This window comes from Pyrgilauda ruficollis, unplaced genomic scaffold (genome assembly GCF_017590135.1).
Source record: "Pyrgilauda ruficollis isolate IOZ18807 unplaced genomic scaffold, ASM1759013v1 scaffold205, whole genome shotgun sequence".
Classification (NCBI taxonomy): Eukaryota; Metazoa; Chordata; class Aves; order Passeriformes; family Passeridae; genus Pyrgilauda; species Pyrgilauda ruficollis.
Window position 1 is genome coordinate 774,064 of NW_024519763.1, and position 17,140 is coordinate 791,203.

Genomic DNA, 17,140 nt, shown 5'->3' on the forward strand with positions numbered 1-17,140 from the left:
CAGGCACTGTTAAAGCAGTCCAAATGTTCCCACCCTAAACCAGTGAATTGATGGGGTCAGGGATAGGAATAAATGGAGATATTTCCATGGGAAGGCCAGGGAATCACCTGGTGCTGTTTATTGGGATTGATTAGAGCCTCTGGAAGGAAAACCGACTGAAAATCCAGGGATATTTTGTGTGACTTTATCAGGGACATCAAAGGGTTCAAACCCCAGCTGAGGGAACAAATCCATGGGAAAATGAGGGCCAGGAGAGCTGAAGGATCAGGGAGGTTCCAAAGCTGCCCTATCCAGTGGGATTTGGGAATATCTCCTGTCAGGAAAACTCTGGGGGAAATTCCTGCTGTGGGATTGCAGTGAGGCACAGGGATCTTCTGGAGCTGTTCTTACATCCAGGACTGGATCACCAAAGGGAGGGAGGAGATTTGGGACTGGTTCACAATAATCAATCCCAAAAAATAAAATGAACCCGGCCCTTCCCCTCATATTTTGTGAATTCCTGAATCCTCAGAAATGTTATCCAGTGCCTTTGCTTTCCCTGGATCATCTCTGTCTCATCTGCATCCAGCTCCAACATTATCCCAAAGAATAATTAAAAGGATTTCCAGCTTTTTTGCTCTCAAGGGCATTTCCAGGAGGAGCATCCATGGGGTATCATTTGATTATTTTGGGAAAATCCATGTTTTTTCTTTTAGCTGCTTCTTGTTGCTGATGGGTCTTTAATGACTCCTTTTAGGAATGTCTTTTAATTAGGGAAAACAATGATAATTCCTGGCAGGAATTATTACAGCTCCAAGGGTTTGCTTTAGTCAAGAAAAACCTGATTTATTCATAAACTTTATTTTTATTTATGAAATTACTGAATTTTTTAGGTTTGTGTTAAATCCTCTGAGTGGTTTTATCCCACTTGGAAAATGCCCTGAAAACTTGATGCTCTGAAAGGATTTCCTATGGCTTTGGAAAGGAAATTTAAAATTGTCCATCAGAAAAAAAAAAATCCTATGAGATTATTCCTTAGGATAACCCAGGCAGGGCTGGGACTGGGAATGTGAGCTCTGAGCAGGGTAGGACGGGGTTTATTTGGGATTTCTGGCTCTGCTGGAAGTGCAGAAAGGACCGGGAGAAGGGGATTTCTTCAGGGATGTGGCAGTGGAGTTGTTCTGATCTCTGGAATTCCTGCTTGGCTGTTGTGGGAATTGTGACAGGAAAGGGTGAGGAGCAGGAAGGGTTAATTCCTTTAGAAGCCAGTCAGAATCCTGGCTCTGCAGCCGGGCTGGGAGAGCTGGGAATGTTCCCCTGGAGAAGGGAAGGCTCCAGGAGAGCTGCAGAGGGACTGGGGACAAGGATGGAGGGACAGGACCCAGGGAATGGCTCCCACTGCCAGAGGGCAGGGATGGATGGGAGATTGGGAATGGGCAATTCCTGGCTGGGCTGGAATTCCCAGAGCAGCTGGGGCTGCCCCTGGATCCCTGGAATGTCCAAGGCTAGGCTGGAGCACCCTGGGATGGTGGGAGGTGTCCCAGTATGGATTGGGATGGGATTTAATGCCCTTCCAACCCAAAGCATTCCAGAATTCCCTGACTCCCTGGCATCCCAACAGCAAGGGATGAATGCATGCCATAGTCTGTGAGGGGAGCAGATCCCTGGGACCCCACAGTTCTCAGCCAGGACAGGAACTTTTGGGAAGCAGTCACATTCCCAGGGAGTGTCCCAGAAGGTTGATTCGTTGGGATTTTAAACAAATATTGAAAACTTCCTTTTCAGAAGAGGGTGTGAGTTCCCCCACATCCCATCCCAGCTGGCACAGGGAGCAGATTGCTCCAAGGAGAGCCAAAAATGGGCTGGAAAAGTGTCCAGGAGCAGAGGTTTTTAGAAATGGTGGTGTGGGAGGAATTCCCTGCCAGCTGGAATGGGAAACCAGCAGGGCAATGCTGGGATTTGGGATGGAGGGTGTCTCAAAATGTGTGTCCTCCTTCCTGGCATGTCCAGTTATTCCAGACTGCTCCAGGAGCACATCCATGGTGAATATTTGGGACTTACTCCCTGGTGTATGTTTGGGGTTATTCCCAGATTTCTCCATGAACACATCCTTGGTGTATATTTGGGATTTATTCCACACTCCCAGGTTGTTCTGGGAATACATCCCTGGAGTATTTGGGGTTATTCCATGGAATTATTGGGGGTTTTTCCATGAGCACATCCCTGGAGTTTATGTGTGGTTATTCCATGCTCCCAGGTTGCTCCATGAGCATATTCTAGGTGAATATTTGGGATTTATTCCCTGGTGCATATTTGGGGTTACTCCATGCAGTTATTTGGGGTTATTCCATGGAATTATTTGGAGTTATTCCTTGGTGGATATTTGGGGTTACTCCATGCAGTTATTTGGGGTTACTCCATGCAGTTATTTGGGGTTATTCCCTAGTGGATATTTGGGGTTATTCCATGCAGTTATTTGGGGTTATTCCCTGGTGGATATTTGGGGTTATTCCATGCAGTTATTTGGGGTTATTCCCTATCCTCTGAGTGGTTTTATCCCACTTGGAGAATGCCCTGAAAACTTGATGCTCTGAAAGGATTTCCTATGGCTTTGGAAAGGAAATTTAAAATTGTCCATCAGAAAAAAAAAAATCCTATGAGATTATTCCTTAGGATAACCCAGGCAGGGCTGGGACTGGGAATGTGAGCTCTGAGCAGGGTAGGACGGGGTTTATTTGGGATTTCTGGCTCTGCTGGAAGTGCAGAAAGGACCGGGAGAAGGGGATTTCTTCAGGGATGTGGCAGTGGAGTTGTTCTGATCTCTGGAATTCCTGCTTGGCTGTTGTGGGAATTGTGACAGGAAAGGGTGAGGAGCAGGAAGGGTTAATTCCTTTAGAAGCCAGTCAGAATCCTGGCTCTGCAGCCGGGCTGGGAGAGCTGGGAATGTTCCCCTGGAGAAGGGAAGGCTCCAGGAGAGCTGCAGAGGGACTGGGGACAAGGATGGAGGGACAGGACCCAGGGAATGGCTCCCACTGCCAGAGGGCAGGGATGGGTGGGAGATTGGGAATGGGCAATTCCTGGCTGGGCTGGAATTCCCAGAGCAGCTGGGGCTGCCCTGGATCCCTGGAATGTCCAAGGCTAGGCTGGAGCACCCTGGGATGGTGGGAGGTGTCCCAGTATGGATTGGGATGGGATTTAATGCCCTTCCAACCCAAAGCATTCCAGAATTCCCTGACTCCCTGGGGTCCCAGCAATGAGGGATGAATGCATTCCATAGTCTGTGAGGGGAGCAGATCCCTGGGACCCCACAATTCTCAGCCAGGACGGGAACTTTTGGGAAGCAGTCACATTCCCAGGGAGTGTCCCAGAAGGTTGATTCGTTGGGATTTTAAACAAATATTGAAAACTTCCTTTTCAGAAGAGGGTGTGAGTTCCCCCACATCCCATCCCAGCTGGCACAGGGAGCAGATTGCTCCAAGGAGAGCCAAAAATGGGCTGGAAAAGTGTCCAGGAGCAGAGGTTTTTAGAAATGGTGGTGTGGGAGGAATTCCCTGCCAGCTGGAATGGGAAACCAGCAGGGCAATGCTGGGATTTGGGATGGAGGGTGTCTCAAAATGTGTGTCCTCCTTCCTGGCATGTCCAGTTATTCCAGACTGCTCCAGGAGCACATCCATGGTGAATATTTGGGACTTACTCCCTGGTGTATGTTTGGGGTTATTCCCAGATTTCTCCATGAACACATCCTTGGTGTATATTTGGGATTTATTCCACACTCCCAGGTTGTTCTGGGAATACATCCCTGGAGTATTTGGGGTTATTCCATGGAATTATTTGGGGTTATTCCATGTAATTATTTGTGGTTATTCCATGGAATTATTGGGGGTTATTCCATGTAATTATTTGTGGTTATTCCATGGAATTATTGGGGGTTTTTCCATGAGCACATCCCTGGAGTTTATGTGTGGTTATTCCATGCTCCCAGGTTGCTCCATGAGCATATTCTAGGTGAATATTTGGGATTTATTCCCTGGTGCATATTTGGGGTTACTCCATGGAGTTATTTTTGGTGGATATTTGGGGTTATTCCATGGAATTATTGGGAGTTATTCCTTGGTGGATATTTGGGGTTACTCCATGCAGTTATTTGGGGTTACTCCATGCAGTTATTTGGGGTTATTCCCTAGTGGATATTTGGGGTTATTCCATGCAGTTATTTGGGGTTATTCCCTGGTGGATATTTGGGGTTATTCCATGCAGTTATTTGGGGTTATTCCATAGAGTTATATGGGTTTACTCCATGCAGTTTTTTGGGGTTATTCCATGGAATTATTTGGGGTTATTCCATGTAGTTATTTGGGGTTACTCCATGCATTTTTTTGGGGTTATTCCACGCTCCCAGGTTGCTCCATGGGCACATCCCTGGTGTATATTTGGGATTTTTCCATGTTCCCTCTGCAATTCCTTGGCACCCCTGATCCCGAAGCTCCCCCGAGTCCCTGAGCAGTTAACACAGGGATGTTTCACTGCTGATCCCACAGAACCCATCCCTCCTCATTCTCATGGAATTCTGGAAATGGAGGGAGCCCTAATTAACTAAATCTGCCTTGGTTGCCATGGGAACTCAGGTCTGTGTCAAGGAGCTTTAATTCCAAGATTCCACCAGAGCTCCTGCTTAAAACTCCTCAAAAACTCAGGGATTTAACACCAGGAGGAGCCTGGAGGTAAAAGAATTGTAATAAAATAATTAAAATGAAAAGTTGAAATAATTAAACCAATTGAAATAAATAATTGAAATTTAAAAATGGAAATAAATATTTGAAATAAATATTTGAAATAAAAACCGGAACTAAAATAATTGAAATAATTAAGATAAATAAAATATTTAATTAAAATAAAGAATTAAATAATTTGGATCCTTCTGGCTCCTTAGTAGAGACTAAAGCCCAGACCAGAGGTGGAGTCCCATCCCTAAGGATTTAAAAGCTGTGGAATGAGGACATGGATCAGTGGTGGATGAGGTTAACGTTGGACTCAATGATCTTGGAAGTTTTTTCCAAACTAAATAATTCCAGGATTCCCAGCCTTTCTCAATCCATAGTGATCCAGCAGCAAAATTTGTTATTTAACCCCAAAGTTCTCAATTCCAGCATTCCAGCATGTTTTAGATTATCCCGAGCACAGATTTTGGCTCCAGCACTGGAAAGGGAAAATTTCCATCTGGGAAAAGTTCCCCACTTTGGCTTCTTCATTTAGTATGAATTTTTTGGGATTTCACCAGCACATGAGGTGGAGAACACACCCTGAATTCCTGGGTTTGCACCTCGGAGGGTCTGGGATGTGCTGCCTTGTGTCCCTGGGTGTGGCAATATCCTGGGAATGCTGGGGCTTTCCTCGGGATGGCCATGGATGGGATTCTGCTTGGAAAAATTTATATATAAAATGTAAATATATAAAAAATAGAAATATATATATTCTATGTTTATATTTACATATATAATATGTATAAATAAGTGCATGTCAAAATAGATGAAAAATTATGTGTGCATATTTGAGTGTGTGGGTAGAAGTTCTGCTCTGTTCCTTTGAACAGTATGGGATCCTGGAAGATCCATGCCCTCCATGAATCCATTAGGGAATGGCACCTTTCCCAGCAGGATGGAACCCTGTTTGTGCTCCATAAATCCGAGTGAGCCATTCCCAGCACTGGGAGCTCTGGGGAAGAGCAGGAAAAATCCAATCAAAATTGTCTTTATTGCTCCTTGGAGTGGGGCTGGGCCTGAGCTCCATGGATTTTGGGGAAGAGCAGGGAAATTCAAAATCCAGTTAAAATTCTCCTTTTCTAGTTGTTTTCCATAGAATTCCTGTGTGGTGCAATGTGTGAGGCAGTGAAATGTGCTACAAATTCCACAGTGTCCATTAAAAACTCTTTTTTCTTTCCATGAAACTCCTCCCAAATCCATTCCCGGTTGGATTTGAGCTGCTGCTCGCTCAGGAGGCCCAAATCCCACCCAATTTATCCTGACAATTCCCCTGAAATAATCCATGGGAATGAGAGCAACCCTGGAGTGTGGCTGGGTCCAAGCTCCATGGATTTTGGGGAAGAGCAGGAAAATTCAGTCAGAATTGTCTTTATTTCTCCCTGGACTGTGGCTGGATCTGAGCTCCATGGATTTTGGGGAAAAGCAGGGACATCCAGTCAAAACTCTCTTTTCATAGCTCCTATTTGTTTTCCATGGAATTCCTGTGTGGTGAAATGTGCTGTAAATTCCACAGTGTCCTTTAAAAAGCCGGGTTTTTTCCCCATTCAACTCCTCCCGAGCATTCCCGGTTGGATTTGAGCTGCTGCTCGCTCAGGAGGCCCAAATCCCACCCAATTTCCCCTGACATTTGTTGCCAGCCAGGGCAGAATCCCTGAATTTTCCCTTGAAAGCCCTGCTGGGAGGGGTGGCGGGGGGCACGGACAGGAATCCTGCCCTGCCGTGTTTGGGGTGCTGTGGATGCTGTGTGAGGTGCTCCCGGGACGAGTGGAGAGACGAGAGTCTCAACTCCATGTTTCAGAAGGCTGGTTTATTATCTTGTGATACATATTATATTAAAATACTGCATTAAAACTATACTAAAAGAACAGAGAGAAAAGGGTTCATCGGAAGGCTAGAAAGGACAGGAATGGGATGCATAACAAAGACTCCTGGCTCCCAGAGAGTCCGAGCCAGCTGCATCTGTGGTTGGGCATTAATTAGAAACAACCCAGCTCACCTGCTGCATCCCACAGCAGCACACAGTTATTGTTTACATTTCTTTCCTGAGGCTCCTCAGCTCCTTCAGGAGGGAAAAATCCTAGCAGAGGATTTTTCCCAAAATACCATAACTGCATCTGGGGCCGGTCCCTGCACGTTCCCGTTGCAGATCTGGCAGTGTGGAGGCTCCCTGGAGATCGTCACCTGCTCCCACGTGGGACACGTGTTCCGCAAGGCCACCCCCTACACCTTCCCGGGGGGCACCGGCCACGTCATCAACAAGAACAACCGCAGGCTGGCCGAGGTCTGGATGGACGAGTTCAAGGATTTCTTCTACATCATCTCCCCGGGTACGGCCGCCCTTGGGATCCGCGCGTGGTCCGGAGCGCGTCCTGAAAAAGGGAGCTGGGAGTGGGAGGTGGCATGGAGCTGTTTGGGTTGGAGAAGTTCTTGGAGATCTTGGAGTCCAACATTCCCAGCAGTGCCATGTCCCCAGTGCCACATCCACAGGGCCCTGGAATCCCCAGGAGGGGCCCAGGTGATCCCTAGAATCCTCAGGGGTCTGTGGGAAGGGCAGCAGAGTTCCCAGCATGGAGAGTAGGAACCCTTTGGAGCTCAGCACTGGGATTTTCTCCCCCATGTGTAGCAGGGAGCACCCATGGACCAGGGAAGTGTCACTGCTATTTTATTGTGGGATCATTTTCCCGTTTTCCCATCTTCCACCTTCCTTGCCACTGAAATTCTGTGGCAGCAGAGTCAGTTTCAATTTTCCCTGGCAAGTCAGTAATATCCCTGTGAGTTTCGTGCTTCTTCTCCTGCACCATTTCCTGCTGTTGTCCCTCACCTGTTCCAGCTGAATTCCTGCTGTTTTCCATGGGCTGCTCCAGGAATTTGGTTTTTCCAGGGGTTCAAGATATCAGGAATCAGCACTTAATCCCAGCTGGAAAGAATCTCTGGGATTCTGCTTGTGGAATCCCATTTCTCCTGTGGATGCTCACAGAATATTCCCAATCCATCCTGGAAATCCCTTAAAAATCCGGGAAATTTAAATTTAAAAAAAGTCTGTGCTCATTTTAAGCACCTAATAATGGTATAAATATATATATGTATATATATGGATCTCTTCCTTGTGGCTTTTGTCCCATCAATTTTTAAGGAAGCTGTTCCTTTAAAACAGAAAAATTAAGATGAAATGCCAACCTGCTTTTTATATTTATTGTGAGGTTATTCCTTGTTTTTCCCTTCTGGAACGAGCCCAGATCAGCTGGATTTCAGTGCTCCTAGAAGTGCCCTCTCCTCTTCCCAGGATTTGATACAAAATGCCAACAGAGAACCCTTGGTGAAAATTGGATTGCAGGGAAAGGGTGGAATTAGGTCACTGCTAGTGGCAAGGCTTTGTGATCCAAAATTTCAGCCATGTGGAAGAATTTGGGAATAGGTGGTCTTTGTATTCCCTGATCTCTTCCCATGTTATTTATTAATACCTGTAATAATTAATAGATAAAATATAATGAGGTTGTTCCTCAGCATTGAGAAGCAAATGGAGGAGAAAGAGAAACAAAATGAAGATTTTCATGGAAATTCTCCATAAAAATAAGTAGGAAATAATAGATCTTTTTAAAATAGGGCGTTCCTAAATATAAAAAGTATTCCTAAGTATTTTTAATCTGCTTTTTGATCATTTTCCCTTCCTATTAATGAGGAAAATGGAGATCTCTGGATAATTCTCTGGGAGAACAAAGGAATTTGCCTGTTGGTAATGAGGGCTCTGTTGTCTGGCACAGCCTCATCCCCAGCTCCTCTGGGAGCTGATTCATCCCATTCCTGAGTCAAGATCCCAGGAGAGAGGAGCCAGGGGCAGCTCCCAGTGGGAAGTAGACTTCTCAGCATAAATAGGGGCACACCTCATAATTACATCCCAAATTAAAAGTCTGGAGAGAGCTGGTTCCCTGGGAAAACAGAATTCTGCTGGAGGAGAGCTCAGCTCTAATTTTTGGGATCTTGAGCATGTTTTTAATTGGTGCCTTCTCCTGTTTTTGTGTGGATAACAGGAAAATCTTTATTTGTGCTGAGATGAGTCAGGAGCCAGAGTTTTTAATAAATCCAAGCTGGATTTAAGAAGACCAGGGGAAAAAAATCCCAAAGCAGTGAGGAAAACTCCCCTTTTGGGTTTGGTGTAAGCCTGCATTGCCAAGGAATTGGAGTTTTCCTTGGGAGGAGCCTGGCTCAAGGCCTGAGCTCATGAGCCAAATAATTCAGGAGAGCTTCAGAAATCCCAGAAATCCTGGATATGCTTCAAATGGGATTTCTTAGGAAAGAAAGGGAATGGATAAACCTGGAATCCAGGAGCTGCCATGTGTGGGACTGTCCCAGCTTGGGTCAGATGAGGTTCAAAAAATCCTGGGAGAGGAAGCTGGGAGGGATTTTCCTCCTTAATCACAGCAAATCTTGACAATTGTCTGGCTGCAAAAAAGGTTCTTCCCTGTCTGTGTGGGAGGGCAAAAAGTGGGATTGGGATCCTCTCCTGAAACACAAACTGTGCCCAAAATATTCCCTCCACAGCCACTGGTTTCCAACAGTTCCTTCCTTCCTTCCTTCCTTCCTTCCTTCCTTCCTTCCTTCCTTCCTTCCCTCCCTTCCCTCCCTCCCTTCCCTCCCTCCCTTCCCTCCTTGTGGTTCTGAGCTGGTTTGGAACTGGAACGTCCATGTGTGTGGACATCAGCAGGAATTTCCCCATGGAAAGGGGGCTCAGGCCTTGGGAGGTTTGGAGTGCCCATCCCTGGAGGTGTCCCAGGAATTCCTGGAGGTGGCACTCTGGGCTGGGGACAGGGTGGGCATCGGGCACAGCTGGGACTCCATGACCTTGGAATGCTTTTCCAGCCTCCATGATTCCATGAAAACCTGTGTCCAGGTCCTGCTGATGTGCAGCCAGGTCTGGCTCCGTGTCTGCTCCTTTGGGACCTTTTGTGGTGGCAGGAGATGGGCACAAAGAGTGGGAAGAGCCATGGGATGCTCCAAGGAAATCCAGCTCAGGTGCTGGCCTTGGACACTTCCAGGGATCCAGGGGCAGCCACAGCTTCTCTGGGAATCCTTGCCAGGCCCTCCCCACCTTGTCTGAGTTATTCCTGTCAGGAGAGTTCAGGGAAACATGGTTTGTGAAAATGTGACCGGATTCCTTTGTTATTTTGGAACATGAAGAAATCAGGGAATTCTGCAGTCCTGCCTTTCCAGATTGACAAAGGAAGGAAAAAGGATCACTTGCCAAGCATTTCACTTGGCTCCATTAATGAGTGAATTAATTATAATTACCCCTTGCACACCTCCATGGAGAGGCAGCCACTCAGCCCTCACACCCTGCTGCTCCCAATCCCAGCACATGGATTGGAATCAAGAGGAGCTGGGGGCAGCTCTGGGATTTTCCCCAAATGTTTGATGGGCTCTTCTCTCACCATTCCAGGGGTGGTGAAGGTGGATTATGGAGATGTTTCAGTCAGGAAAACCCTGCAGGGGAGCTGGGGCTGGCTCTGGGATTTTCCCCAAATGTCTGATGGGCTCTTCTCTCACCATTCCAGGGGTGGTGAAGGTGGATTATGGAGATGTTTCAGTCAGGAAAACCCTGCAGGGGAGCTGGGGCCACTATGGGATTTTCCCCAAATGTCTGATGGGCTCTTGTGTCACCATTCCAGGGGTGGTGAAGGTGGATTACGGAGATGTTTCCGTAAGGAAAGCCCTGCGGGAGAGGCTCGGGTGCAAACCCTTCTCCTGGTACCTGGAGAACGTCTACCCTGACTCACAGATCCCACGGCGCTACTACTCCCTGGGAGAGGTACGGGCTGGCCTGGAGGGATGAGCTGGGAATGGCGGGACAACGGGAAGGGCAGCGATCCAGGAGTGCAGGAAAGAAAGGAAAGCAGTAAAGAGAAGAAACCAGGAATCGCAGGAAAGCAGGAGTAGAGGAAAGCAGGAATTAAAGGAAATCAATCCGTGCAGGAAACCAGTAGTACAAACCAGTAAGTAAAGCAAGAATGGAAACCAGTAAGGGAAGGAAACCAGTAACTACAACAAAGCAGGAAAACCAAGAAATAAACTGTTAAGAAGTGGAAACCAGTAAGGAAAGGAAAGCAACCCTGAGGGTAAACAGTAATTACAACAAACCAACAAGTAAAGAAAACAAATAAATCCAGGCCACCAAGAAGTGCAGCAAACCAGTAAGTACAGGAAACCAGTAACTGCTGGAAACCAGTAAGTAAAATAAACCAGCAAGGCAGGAAACCAGTAAGGAAAGAAACCAGTAAGTACAGGGAACCTGGAGGTGTCCAGAGCCAATGGATCCACTCCCAAGAGGATGAGGTGGCTTTGGAGCCAAGACTCAGGTGCAGGAGTTCCTTTCTTGTCTCTTATTCCTCTTGATTTCTTATTTCTCTTTATTTTCAATTTTTAAGTCCTTTTTAAGGAGAAGTTGCTGTTCCAAACATATTCCCTCTCTTTAAAAATCTCTCTTTAAATCAAGTGTCTATTCCAAATGTTCGCCAGGCAAATCTGTCTCCCAAGTGGAGCAGGAGATTGGAAAAGTGAAGTTTGGGATTAATATTTTGACACAATGAATGTGCAGCTCTTGAGGGGAACCTTCCATCATCGTTAATGGCTTAGAAATGGCTTTTTTGGGATTTCTTTAAAGAAATGTTTGTTGACTGAGTGTTTCCCAGCCTGGGGATGAGGGTCAAGGACATTCCTGGTAATCACAAGGTTCTGGGACCACCAGGAGCTGGAATTCCTTTGAAATTCAGCAAATTCACAGCTAAAAATACTATATTGAGTCATTCCTCTGCTGCCTTTTAAAAGCTCTGGAATGGGTTGATTTGATAATGATGGAATAACAATCAAAGGATTTGATGATGGAATAACAATCCTGAAATAACACTCTGAGGAACAAATGGCTTTTTTTGACATCCAGGGAAGTGATTTCCCACTGAAATTTGCCATTGTAGGCAGGAATAAAAGGCACTGGAGGATTCCAGATTTAATCCTGCCAAAATAAAGGGAAATGGGGGTTTCCAGCAAGGAAAAGGCTTGTCTAGGGAATGTCAAATAAAGTGGGATTGTGCCACATTGTCAGGCTGGAAAATGGGATGAGAAAGGCAGAAAAAAGTGATTAAAACACCTGATCTGTGCAGAGTGGCCTCAGTTCCCATGGAAACAGCAGCTCAGGCAGGAGCTGGGAATTAAAGCCCTCCTTGGCTGCTCCAGTGGAGCAGGGAAAGGGAATTGCAGCCTTAAAATCCAGGGAGCAGCAGAGAAATGGGCATTTTTTAAGGCATTGGAAGTGCATTTTTTGACATCTTCCTGCCTTTCGGAAGAGATTTGGGCAGGATTTGATCCATCCAAGCTGGAGCAGCATCATTAGGCCATAAATGATCCATGTCCTGCCCTGGATGGCTCCTCCTGGGCTCACATCCAAGGAAAAATGGTGTAAATCAAAGGTGAGCAGCACCAGGCCTCAAAGTGCATTTCCCAAGTGGATGTTTTGTTGTTTTCTGGGACAGACAGGGAGAAAAAGAATGGAGATTTCAACAGATTTGGGATAATCATCCTGAATTCATGGCTTGACATGGAATAGTGAGAGGTGTCCCTGGCCATGGATGAGCTCTGGGACCGTTCCCTGACTATTTGGGAATGTGATCTGTTTGCACATTGCAGTTTTCTGCACAAATCTGGCAGGTCCAGGAAGTATTTTTAAGGAATATTTCACCTCTTTCTTTCTCCAGATCAGGAATGTTGAAACCAACCAGTGCTTGGACAACATGGGCCGCAAGGAGAACGAAAAAGTGGGATTTTTCAACTGCCATGGCATGGGAGGGAACCAGGTAAAGAAAAGCAGGGAAAGGTGGCTTATTTGCCCAAGAATTCCTTTGGAATATTTTAAGTATCTATTTCAATTCCATTTTAGATTTTGTTTGAAAGTAATAGCAAAAAAAATCAATGAAAATTCAAAATTACATTCCGTTTTGAGCTGAAGGATTTTAAGAGGACTCAGACATTTCTTTTCAATTTCAGCTCCAGATTTTGGGGGAATATTGGTGCACATCCATGGGAAGTATCCCAGTGAATATATTGAATAGAATCCTGAAGTCATTTAGTAATGAATTTAACATTCCAGACACAAACTTTAGGAAATGTGATCAGGAATTTGAGTTTATTTTCATTAAAATGAAACGGGCACAATCCATAAACGTAGCTGGATCCATCTGTTCTGAATGTGTGTAGGGGAAAAAAAATATCCAGGATATTCATGGAAGTTCTTTAGTGCAATTCCAGTAGTGGGGGCCTGGGGTGTTTCATTTGGAGGGGCTGGAAAGGGAGTAGAAAAGTAGATGGAATTCTTGGTCTTGTGACCAGCTCTGGGTTAATTAGAACAGAATTTGCATATTCCAGTGGATATTCAAATTAGCATGGCTGCTCCAGATGGGGTTTGGGATGTAAATTATAATTAAGGGACTTTTAAGCATATTTGAAATTTACTCTATTTTAATTAATTAGAATTTATTATTTATGTGTAGAATTTTCCAGGGGTGGTGCCAGCCTGGCACGGTCACAATTCCCCGGTAGCTCTGGTGTTCCAGGCACCTGCTCCTGGCCACATTCCTGGTGGGAAAGGCTGGGATGCTCCGTGTTCCCATCCCTGATTTATCCTGGAGCTTCATCCCAGCTCCTGCCATCTCCTCCTGTCGCTTCCTCCATCCTCACTGGAGCTTGGCCTCATTTCTCTGCTTCTTGGCTTGGAGAACCTTTCCCTTCCCTGAATTCCCATGGATTTCTCCAGTGGAAAACCTTTCCCTTCCCATGGATTTCTCCAGGGGAAAACCTTTCCCTTGCCCCAAATTCTGATGGATTTCTCTTGGGGAAAACCTTTCCCTTCCCCGGAATTCCCGTGGATTTCTCCAGGGGAAAACCTTTCCCTTCCCCTGAATTCCCATGGATTTCTCCAGTGAAAACCTTTCCCTTGCCCTGAATTCCCATGGATTTCTCTGAGGCAAGGCTCCAGCTCTCCAGCCCGGGGTCCCTGCCAGGGCTGGGCTTGGCGTTCCCAGGCTTTTGCAGCCCCCTCTGTGTTCCAGGTGTTTTCCTACACAGCGGACAAGGAGATCCGCACGGACGACCTGTGCCTGGACGTGTCACGGCTCAACGGCCCCGTGCTGATGCTCAAGTGCCACCACCTGAGGGGCAACCAGCTCTGGGAGTACGATGCTGAGGTATCCCGGGCCCGGGGGGTGGTTCTGCCACTATCCCAGGATCCCTGAGGCTGGAGAAGCACTCCAAGGCCATGGAGTCCCAGCTGTGCCCACCTTGTCCCCAGCCCAAAGCCCTGAGTGCCACCCCCAGGAATTCCTGGGACACCTCCAGGGATGGGCACTGCAAACCTCCCTGGGCAGTGCCAAGGCCTGAGCCTCCTTTCCATGGGGAAATTCCTGCTGATGCCCATGCACACAGAGGTTCCAGTTTGAAGCCAGCTCCTGGGGAAATCCTCCTGGGATTCGCCCAATTCCGTGTTTTCATCTCACTTTAAACAATTCCCACAGGGATTTCCATTCACGCTGAGTGCCACCTCCAGGAATTCCTGGGACACCTCCAGGGATGGGCACTGCAAACCTCCCTGGGCAGTTCCAATCCCTGAGCCCCCTTTCCATGGGGAAATTCCTGCTGCTGTCCACCCTGAGGCTGGAAAAGCCCTCCCAGGTCATCAAGTCCATGCTGTTCCCCATTCCCACCTTGTCCACAGCTCAGCCACATCCAGGAATTCCTTGGGCACCTCCACCCTTCCTGCCTGGAAGGCTGGAATTCTTCCAATAAAGTACACACAGGGAATGTGCTGGTTTTTCCCTTAAGTTGAGCAGAATTTCCCAGGAATTGTGTAAAACCCAGCTCGGCCATGAGATGGAGCTCCTAAAACAGAAATACTCCATGTTTTTATGGCATCTCCAAGGATTGGCTGCTTGTTCTCCTGGAAAACATTCCCTTGCATTCCCTGTCCCTGGATTTATTGAGTACAGCTTTTTATTGCCAATGTTCCTTGGAATATTCAGCTTTCAGCTGCCCACTTTCCCTTTCATTTCATTACTGCCATTATTATATATTTGTTAATTATTAACATATTTATTTGTTATTAACATCCAAATATTCTTAATATCCAGGATTTTTTTTCCCAAGATAACAACCAGTTGTGTTATTCTGATTTTTTTTTTTCCCAGAGAAACAATTACAGGATATTTCCTGCATTCCTTGTATTCATTAATTTGATTTTCCAGTGGAATTACACTGATTTTTCCTTTCCTTGCTTATTCAGGCATTGCATAGAGGGATTTGGGGTGGTTTTTAGGAATATTTAGGAATGCTGGCTTGGCAGTGGACGACAGGGCCACAGCTGGACATGAAATAATCCTAAAAAAGGGTTTCTCTGAGGGATTTTCATGGAATTTTCTATGATTTCCTGCTACTATTAATTTTTTATAGTTTCCTAATTTCATTTGTGGTATTTAAATACTGAATAGATTCCAGGCTGCCACGCCTGGTGATTCCCATTGTGACATCTGGGGAAACCTCTGGATGTGGAGAGGGATGAGATCCTGGGACGTGACACGCACCAAGGGATCCAGGGAAAAAATGAAGTTGGAAATGTGTCACAGCTGATAGGAAGGAGTTTAATTCCTTGTGGATGGATGGTGATGGCAGTGTTTATTCCTGAAAAGCTCCTCAGGGTTTATTCCTGACACATCCCTCGGGGTTTATTCCTGACACATCCCTCAGGGTTTATTCCACGGCTGCCAGAGCTCCAGGAGTGTTTGGACACGCTCTCAGGGACAGGATGGGATTGTTGGGATATCCTGGCAGGGCCAGGGGTTGGATCAGTGATCCCTGTGAATCCCTTCCTGCTCAGAATTCCATGATTTTTTCCTGGATAATTGCCACTTTTTGTCCCCAATCGCGGCAAAGCTGTGGAATTTCCATCCTGGGAGAGCTGAGGGGCTGCACAAAAAATGTTCCTTGGATCACTGACTCCGCTTTCCTTCTGTCTTCCCTTCCCTCAGTATTTTGGGAAATGGGAGTATAGCTTTGAGGTAAGTCTGGTGCAATCCCTGTGCCAAATCCCAATCCCTGGAGTAGCTCCTGTAGCAGTGCCCTCACTCAGTGCTTCTCCATAGCTGCTGCTCCAACATTCCAGAGCTTCCTGCTCCCTGAGCCAGGCTGGGAGAGCTGGGAATGTTCCCCTGGAGAAGGGAAGGCTCCAGGCAGAGCTCAGAGCCCCTGGCAGGGCCTGAAGGGGCTCCAGGAGAGCTGCAGAGGGACTGGGGACAAGGATGGAGGGACAGGAGCCAGGGAATGGCTCCCACTGCCAGAGGGCAGGGATGGATGGGAGATTGGGAACTGGGAATTCCTGGCTGGGCTGGAATTCCCAGAGCAGCTGGGGCTGCCCTGGATCCCTGGAGTGTCCCAGGCCAGGCTGGACACTGGGGCTTGGAGCAGCCTGGGAGGTGTCCCTGCCATGGCAGGGGTGGATTGGATGGGGTTTAAGGTCTTTCCACCCCAAAGCATTCCATGAATCCGTGTACCAGGAAAAGCCTGCTCAGATTGCCACACTTGTGTTTGTCCCCATGCGAGGAATCCCCTACCTTTGGGTATTTCATATCCTGTGAACACCAGAGAGAGAATTCCAAGTCCTGTACTGGTGGAGCTCTGCTTTTCCTGGAAGGATTGATGGACAGGAGGGAACAGGGAGTGCTGATCCGGAGGGATCCAGCACTGCTGTCCCTGCCCGTGACTCCAAGTGACATTTTGGGGACACTTGGCTCTGGTATTTTTAGTGGCTCCTTTATCCTCACATCACTTTTTCCATTCCTAAGCCAAAAACATGGAAAAGGAGCAGGTGAGGGATGTGGGAAAAGCATTCCAGCTGCTCCAGAGTGATGGGGTGACAGTGGGAGGAATTTAGGGAAGTGGAAGCTCCCCTTCATCTCACCCCACCTGGAATTGGCACTGGAATGGAAAAGCTGGAATTGTGAAAAACAAAAAAACGAAACAAAACAAACAAAAAAAACCCCCAAAACAAACAAAACCCCTCATAGATGTTTAATGAATTCTGTTTTTAACTGGGTAATTCCCAAATGGGGTTCAGGGTGGTTTGTGCAGGAAAAACCCCAGCTGTGCCCAGACCTTTCCATGGGGAATCACAGCCATCCAAGGGCTTGGAGAGGCAGCATGGGGAGCCATGCCCATGATGGATCATGGGAATGGGCTCAAGAGCAGAGAGGAAATTTTGGGATATTTGTGCAGAACAAAACCCATTTCTGCCTGGATCTTCCCAATGGGGAATTGCAGCAATCCAAGGTGTTGGAGGAGCAGGACTGGGAGCCACAATCTGCACTGGATCA

At 46.9% G+C, this 17,140-nt stretch overlaps 1 protein-coding gene across 1 annotated transcript in view; it reads left to right on the top strand.

Annotated features, from left to right (window-relative positions):
- The window catches only part of GALNT13 (polypeptide N-acetylgalactosaminyltransferase 13), a 43,673-nt gene that overhangs the window by 22,160 nt on the left and 4,373 nt on the right, over positions 1-17,140 (top strand). The window contains exons 8-11 of the mRNA XM_041467318.1: positions 6,886-7,066; positions 10,403-10,542; positions 12,482-12,580; positions 13,832-13,966. Coding sequence (XP_041323252.1) covers positions 6,886-7,066; positions 10,403-10,542; positions 12,482-12,580; positions 13,832-13,966 — 555 coding nt within the window. The remainder of the gene's footprint in view (positions 1-6,885; positions 7,067-10,402; positions 10,543-12,481; positions 12,581-13,831; positions 13,967-17,140) is intronic.